This window comes from Alligator sinensis, unplaced genomic scaffold (assembly GCF_000455745.1).
Source record: "Alligator sinensis unplaced genomic scaffold, ASM45574v1 scaffold81_3, whole genome shotgun sequence".
NCBI lineage: Eukaryota > Metazoa > Chordata > Crocodylia > Alligatoridae > Alligator > Alligator sinensis.
In genome coordinates, this window is record NW_005842088.1 from 1,124,310 (window position 1) to 1,132,831 (window position 8,522).

Genomic DNA, 8,522 nt, shown 5'->3' on the forward strand with positions numbered 1-8,522 from the left:
TATGCCACTTTCCTAGACTCTTTTGTCTTGGTGTAACAATACATGGCACTGTAAAGTATTACTATACACAAAAATATAGAACATAGAGAAAAATATTATATGATCATGCGATTGGACGGGGCTTCACACCATTCTTCTCCAGCTCCTTAGAAATAAACAGGGAGATCAGAGAATAGAGATTAAGTTCATACTGGCATTATGTTAGTTTCTTGATCAATTTGTTTAATATTAAATTCAATATTAACTCCTAACAATACATTTTTAAAAAACATGAATCTAAAATGTTTTCTATCACTTTTGCTGGCATCTTTCTTTTCCTCTTCCTTCTCTGTTGGATAAAGTGGAGCCCTCATGACTTGTGTTTCCATTCATGTCCTTGTTTTTCTGTCAGCTACCATAAGAATGTTACGCTATCCTATAGCTCTTAGACTATGCTCCCTCTGCTGAGTGGCTCTACATTTGCAGAACCAGAATTCTGTAACACTGTAGGAACAGCGGGTGGCTTTTATCTGTTTATGAAAGAGCATCCTCACACTTTTACTGCCTTCAGTGAATTGTATCAGGGGGATCCTTGGTGTGCATGCATATCAGTGGTTTGGATAAGACTTAAATATCTGATGCCAGTACCTGTGCTAACCATATATAATTTCAAAAGCCATCAACATTAGTTTTTTGCTTAAGGTATTTCTCCTTCAAAACTGCTAAAATATAAAGTTCACTTTGTGAATATACTGCATGCTTCAAAAGGAAATATATTAGATACGGAGGGAAATGGGAAATGGGGGAAGTGTATCATAAGTATATAAGGGGTGTACATCAGGATCTGGGGGAACACCTGTTCACCAGAGTGCCCCATGGGATGACAAAATTAAATGGTCACAAATTTCCCCAAGACCGTTTCAGGCTGGACATAAGGAAGAACTTCTTTATAGTCTGAGCCCCCAAGACCTGGAACAGACTGCCAGCAGAGGTGGTGCAAGCACCTACTCTGGATTCCTTTAAGAGTCAATTGGACTTTTATCTTGCTGGAATCCTGTGACCCCAGCTGACTTCCTGCCCCTGGGGCAGGGGGCTGGACTTGATGATCTTCCAAGGTCCCTTCCAGCCCTAATGTCTATGAAATCTATGAAACAGTAAAGTCTTTCCAAGTTAATTGTTGTTTCCGTGCTTCAATTATTTCTTTCTGTAGGAACACTCCTAAAGTTTGCTGTATATTTACACAAGTTAACTTTTTTCTAGGTGGTCTTGGTTTTTCAAATACTATGTATGCATACTTAGGAGAAATATTTTCTCTGGATGCATCTATTGCAGTTACTTTGGCAGCTCATCAAACTATTGGGCTTAAGGTAAGGTTATTTTATTACCTTACATATTGTATTTTATTTGTAGAGGCCAGATGAGATGTATGTATTCAAAGGTCAGGTACTTGTGGATGAAACCTGAAATAGGCTAATAAAAACAAAGAAGACTTATTTACCCATGCATGGGTAATGATGCATTTTAAATTTGTATTTGCTGTAGGCTGTTTAGGGGCTTTCCTACTTTTCTCCTGCCGGGAGCTCAGTGTAGGGTTCAAACATTAGGATGAAGATCTAATGTGAAGCTTATAATGCAGGAAATAGTAACAGATGGGTTTTTGTTGAATTTTTCCCCTCTAAACTCAGTTTTGTGAATTTAGCAACTAATTCAAGAGATTTTTTTTTTTAAGTGAGAATATTGAATTTGTATGCATTACCTAAACAGGCAACTAAAATGAGGACATTTGATAGGAAGAAGGCAATGATGTACAGGTAGGTTGGCAGAGGCAGCAGACTGAGGAAGTTTAGACGACTTGGAATTAGTGTGCTTTATTGCAGAATAAAATTCTACCATGCTACAGATACAGGTTTCTAACTTTTTAGTGTAATTTCCTATGAGATAAATAGCAATATTCTGAAACCTGGAAATAGTGAATTCTTCCTGATGATAGGAACTGATTTCTAGAACTAAACATGTGGTGTGCTTTTGAAGTATTTACTGTCTAATTTACAGTTTTGCTTCCTGTAAAATGGGAATAGTAATGCTAGCCTCATTTATTAAAACACTGCAATAGACTGATGTCAAGTGTTGTACAAAATACAGGTGTTATTCTTTTGTTTTTGAGGCCATTCTTGGGCTATTTGGGCTAAGAGCAAAAAAATTTGTTGAGACTCAGCATTCTGGACTGGTACCAAAGGAAACTAGCTGTTTGTGTGAAAACTTACACTTTGTGTTTTGTCTTGCTTTTTGATGAGAAGACCTGTCTATAAACATGTAAAGTGCTATGCAACCAAGTAGGTAAAAATGAACTGAAATGTTACTGCATGCATTTATGTAAAATAGTTTGAGGTAGGCCACATACCTGTTCTTTGTTTGACTGTGAGCTTTGGAAATGGATGCCTTTTTATTTACAGTGTGTATGCAGTAATACCAGTAAATTTAATGCATGCTGTATTGGAGTGGTAAAGAGGCTAATTCAGTGCCCATGCTTGTGCAGAAGGTAGGGGAGTTCCTTCCTGAAGAAACTAGACTCTTCTGACAATTTTTTTATAAAACATCATGTTAAATACTATGGATACCATTAGATATCATACATACCATTACTGTACATCTATGAGAACAGAGAGCAAGCCATAAGGAATGTTTTTCCCAATGATGTTTTGCTTCTGTTTGCTTGGAAAATGACTACCATCTCAAGTTAGCCTTGATGAGCCTTAGTCCCTCCACTATCTGTCTCATGTGTCTGGCTGTCCCGCATTTTGCTCCTCTGACTCTGGCCCCTGGCTCTGTCTGTGCCTTAGAGCACAAACCGCCTTAACCCAGCTGCTTACAACCTTCACTCTCAGGCTGCCTGGAAATCTGCCCCACACTGCAAGTTTATTGCAGTGCAGCTAGCTTTAGCTCAGCTGCCTGCCTACACAAGATTAGCCTGCTGCACTTTCCTGTTAAAGTAATAGGAGCTCAGGCTCCCTGTTACAGTCATCTAGTCCAGTCCCCTACTTAAGGCAAGATCATCCCTAACTAAACCATCCCAGCCAAGTGTCTTTATTATTCAAGTGTCTCTTCTTGAAAATTTCCAGGGATGTGGATTCTGCAGCTTTTCTAGATAACTAATCCAATGTTTGACCTTCCTCAGAATCAGAAAGTTCTCTCCAGAATCCAACCTAAATTTCTTCTGCAGTTTGAGCCATTGCACTGCCCTATAGCCAGAGAAAAGTCTGTCTCTATCCTCTCTGTAATCATCCGTTAGGTATTTGAAAATTGTTATCAAATTCCCCCTCACACTATTCTTCTCCAGACTAAATAACTCTAGTTCTTTCAGCCTTTCCTTATACATCATGCTTCCCAGACATCTTTTTTTTGTGGCTCTCTGTTGGACTCTTTCCAAACTGTCCACACACTGCTTGAAGTGTGGGGCCTAAGACTGGACACAGTACCCCAGGTGAGGTGTCACCAGTACTGAATAGTAGAGATCCACCAGTACGTCGGTCCATATTGTATTGGCACCAATAAAAGGAAAATTAAGATTATCGGCCTTTTTTGGCATATGTAGCTGATAATGTCACTGATAAATGTTGCATGCATGCACACAGCTACAGTATGCATGCAGCCAAGAACGCAGCCCAGCAGCTTGGGAAGCAGCGTCTGGCTGATAAGTCTGTTGCGGGGGAAGTAATGGGGCTGGGGCAGGGCGCAGGACAGAGCCGCGGCTCATCTGAGGGGCAGAGGGGGAGCATGGGAGTCATGGGGAATATTTGCCCTTTGGATCTGTGTAGGGTGAGGGCAGGTGGTGGTGGTGGTGCTGAGGGGGGCTACAGGGTGGGCTACAGCCACCCCAAAATTCATTGTAGCCCCGCTCTCAGCACTGCTGCTGCCCGCTTAGCCCAAGCGCAGCCACCAGGAAGAGGCTGGAGCAGCCCTGACCTCAGTCCCTAGCGGCAGCCCACCTTTGTCCCACGCAAAGATCCAGGGGGCCACGTGCCCCCTGTGCCTCCCCTGGGGGTGCACACAGCAGCGGGAGCCGTTTCCCCCCCTCGGGCAAACCATGGCTCTGTCCCACTCCAGACCCTGCCTCAGCTGGGCAGTGCCTGCCCCGGCCCAATCCCTCCCTCACCATGGGGGCATTGAACTGCCTCCCTCATGACATTTCCCTCCCTCACACTCCTTCCCCCCAACTGACTTACCAGCTGGGCTGCATATCAACAATTGGATCGGTATCGCCTGGTAAGGCTAGTCAAAAATCGGCCATTGGTATCGACCCAAAAAATCTATGCAGCAGGGAATTGTTCCCAAGGCATTTAATATGTAGAAGACATGGCACCACATCATATTTTTAAGAAGACTTATAAACTATGAGACAGACAAAAATGCAACGAAAACAACAAGAAATATATTTAAAAAAACAAAACAACACCTCCCCCCCAGATATAAACAACATGAGTTTTTGGGAAGAACTCCATATCTGAGTTCCCATCCCACTCGCACCTCAGAACTGGCACACAGGGCATTTATACACATCTTTTTGTCGTGCGACACGCTGGAGATCCACCGCTTCAGAGTAGACTCAGTTAATCAGTATGAGCTGATGCGCACCACACTGTGCTACATGCAGTGGTATAAGTGGCGATATGTGCATCAGCATGCAGAAAATGGCAGCAGTATGCTTTTGAACTAAAGCACCTTCTATGTGTTTTAGTTCAAAAGTAAGCCACTGCCATTTTCTCAGCGTTGACATGCATTTTGCTGCTTATACAATTGCAAGCAATGCAGTGCTGGGCGCTGCTCAAGGCACCCAGCACTACGGTGCTTTCGTGTGTCAAAATGCCTGTAGGTACTGGCTTTAAAAATATGATTTGTTTATAGCTGTCTTGTATCTGTCTTGCATATAATAGTATAATGTAGATGAACACAATATATGCAAGACTGACAGGTGACTTTTTTTTTTTAATTATGTGGACTTTCTCCATAAATTTAATGTCTCCTTGGGCCCTAAGGTGCCACCTTGTCCTACCTTCTGCTGAACACAGCTAACCACCTCTGTCCATGTTTGTTATCATTGGCCAGTTTGAGACTAACAGGTAGAAAGAATTCTACTTATGAAATAGGAAGTTTAAATAACAAATCAAGGCATGCAAGCAGTTGATGAGTCTTGGTTAATCAGTCCAGAACAAGCTTAATGTGTATTAAAATATAATGATAATGTATTTGTAATGTATTAATTAAGCCTCTTTATACTGTGAGCTAAACTGTGCGCGCTAAGTGGTACTGCTTACATATCAGGATGTTAAGTCTTTTATTAATTTATTTGTTTAGGGAATTCTGATTGCTGGCACTGATGAACAGAAAGCAAAGTACCTGCCTAAATTGGCATCTGGGGAGCATATTGCAGCTTTTTGCCTTACAGAAACCGGGAGGTACTATTTTTATTTGCTTTGAATGGTTTAAATAGGAAAATATTTTGTTTTCTTGCTGACAAATGCCGATTAGCTTGTTTGTTAAAATGGCTATTCACTTATTTAGAATTGCATCTGTTGTGTGTTACTACAATATACAGTCAATGTTTTTAACATGATATTTCACACTACATAATCCATCTCCTCCCATGAAGCTGCACATTATAGTTTCCATTAAATTATTAAGCATTATTTGATTTAAGTTGCATTAATTCTTCCAACCCTTCCTAGGCCAGAGACATCTGTTCATTCAATGTGTTGACAGAAATAAATAGCAAATGAAGGGTTAGTTGCTGTGTTAGAAACATTCTGAAACTCGGACAATTTAAATAGCTTCATAGAAACTCAAAAAAACTATTTAATGACAATTATAAGTAGAGGGAGGTAGTTAGCTGTGTTGGACAGAAGTCGGGCAGAAAGCAGGGCACAGTGGCACCTTAAACACTAACTTGTTTTTTAGAAGGTAAATACCAGGTAGTTTGCTTTACCTTGTCTGTTTACCTACTTAGAATCACATCTGTGGTGTGTAACTCCAGTATAAAATCGGTGTTTCTAACTAATGATATTTTAAACTACATAATCCACTTTCTTCCATGGAGCAACATGTTGTAATTTCCATTAAATTACTAATTTTTTCTTGATTTTTAACAAGTTAGTCTTTAAGGTGCCGCCCTGCCCTGCCTTCTGCATAACAATTATGAAAAATGTACCAAGTTTTCAAAAAGTCTTAAATATAAATGAAAGCTGTAGATTGCTTCAGTGATCTAATGAGTGATAAATCTTAGTTACAAGCTATCTTTTTATGGATAATAAAATTTTGTCTGAACTTTAGCAGTGGACTAGTATTATTTTAGACCTTCTTGTAATAGTCACTTGGTTGACTTGCCTTGAGTGCTATTATGAGGTGGTAGCCTCACTCTAGACTTATTTTTAATCCTAAACCATATTTTGCGCTTTAAAAGCCTTTCCATTTTGAAGGTATGGTCTGTAGTCAAAGGGATTGTTTTTAATTCTTCTAGCAAGCGATGCACAGAGGAATATAGGCACCTGCAACCAAATTTTAAAATTCTTATGATATATTTGTTTAGCTTAATTTTATTTCCAGAAGTGGTTGCCTTAGAAACTTGAAAGTTAATTTTGAAATTGAGTGAAATCTAGCCCATATGAACAATTTAAGGCAGGAGAAGGTACATTTATTTAGGACGTTATTTAGTGCTGTATCAGTAACATCAGAATATTTCATGTTCTAACCAACACAGAAAGGGTATACTTTAAATACAACATTTATTACAGATGGTTTCCCAGTTTTCATTTTAAAAGGATTGAGGGGCAATAAGCCTAATAACTGTCAGCTGCAACTTCAAATTTTTACAGTTGATAAGTTTTAAAGTTTTCAAATTTGCCCTGAAGTCACTGAGAGACAGTATGTTGTAACCTACAGTGCATTTTATTAGAGTCCTTTTTAACAGTTGAATGCCTTTAAAATATTGAGGGAGACTGTTTTTGTAAAAACTTTACCTTTTTTCAGTCCATGCAACAAATAACATTATGGCTCAGCCTCAAGTGACATTTTTCAAATTGGAATTTTGGGAGTCAGTTTACCTATAAAAAATAGATGGTGACTGCAGGGAAAGTTTCCAAATTAAGAAGAATGAGAGCATTCAGACTTTTTCATTACTATCCTGAAAGTTGAAGTAGTTGACTTGTTAATTTATCAGTACACTGCAGCAGTTAATGTACACAAATGCTGATTCTCTGAGCATTTTTTTGTTTTAGTTTTGGCATTGCTTGCTTTAGGGATGTGCAGTCATGAGAGCATGAATTTTGAGGAGGTTGCCTATATGCTTCAAACCAACTCTTCTTTTAGGAGACTGGATTTTAATCATGCATTCATATACTTCTAAGTGTGGCAGGATTGAGTTGCTTTTGTAGCGTTCTAGAATATGTTTGTGCCACGTTTCTAAAATCAACAATATGAAACAATTCGGCGTAAAGCATGTTTAAATCTAGAACTCGCACAATCTCAGTTAAAGGCATGTTTCTTTTGTGGCCATTGCTTTTAGTAGGTTTGATTTTTATTTAGAAACAGAACTTCAGACATTGGAACAACATTGGTGTATTTGTTGTTTTGCGTTTGTGTGTTCATTTAATAACAAACCTTAACAAATAATTTACATTATAGTGGAAATGATGCTGCATCCATCCAGACAAGAGCCAAGTTGAGTGAAGATGGGAAATACTTCTTACTAAATGGTTCAAAGGTATTAATCCATTGAATGGAGAGGTTAAATACATATTTCTGCTATGGGTTTTTTGGGGTTTTGGGGGTGTTTTTTAAGAAGTGTTCTTGCCTTGTGTCGCAGAGCCCTGAGGTGCCCTGCTCCTAGAGAAGGGAAACTGCCAGGGAAAGGGCCCGAGCCCTAGCAGGGAATAAGGATCCCATCTGTGGGTTGCCAGGGCAACCAGGAAGTCAGCTGATTGCAAGGGGCAGGACCTGGCCCTTATAAAGCCAGGAGCTGAGGCCCGAGGCAGTTCACTGCCAGCAGCCAGAGAGACAGGAGCTCCCAAGGCAAAGAGGTGAGAAGGAGCCTGACTGCAGGTCCAGCTTAAGCTGAGTAAGGATGGCAGCTCTGGGACGTTTGAGCAATGGTGTTATAGCCAGGTGGCTTATATTTATGTTATAGCCAGGAGGCTCGAGTTTCTGTTGTGTTGTTGTTAATTACCGGTGGTTTGGGTGAGGATGTTAGGGGTTGGAGGAGGCCTCATAGGGGACCCACAGCAGCATGAGGACCCCAGCGCCAGTAAGGGCGCGGCGTATGGGGTGCATAGACCCCAGCCCCAGAGAGGGGCGGTTGAGAAGCCCCAGTGCGGGCGTGGCAAGCCCCTGAGGAAGGGCGTAGCACTGCAGAAGGCTCCTGTGAGGAAGGGCATAGCACTGCGGTGAACCCCGGAGAAGGGGACAGCAGTGCGGTGAGCCCCAGAGAAAGGGGGTAGCAGTGCAGTAGGCCTGAGAGGCAGGGGACGTTTACCAAGAACGGCCCGGAGACGGGC

The 8,522-nt window shown here is 40.9% G+C and overlaps 1 protein-coding gene across 1 annotated transcript in view; it reads left to right on the forward strand.

The window, feature by feature from the left end:
- Window positions 1–8,522, forward strand: part of ACAD9 (acyl-CoA dehydrogenase family member 9) — a 61,492-nt gene that overhangs the window by 18,761 nt on the left and 34,209 nt on the right. The window contains exons 4-6 of the mRNA XM_006023889.3: window positions 1,240–1,346; window positions 5,332–5,432; window positions 7,654–7,732. Of these exons, the coding sequence (XP_006023951.2) occupies window positions 1,240–1,346; window positions 5,332–5,432; window positions 7,654–7,732 (287 nt within the window). The remainder of the gene's footprint in view (window positions 1–1,239; window positions 1,347–5,331; window positions 5,433–7,653; window positions 7,733–8,522) is intronic.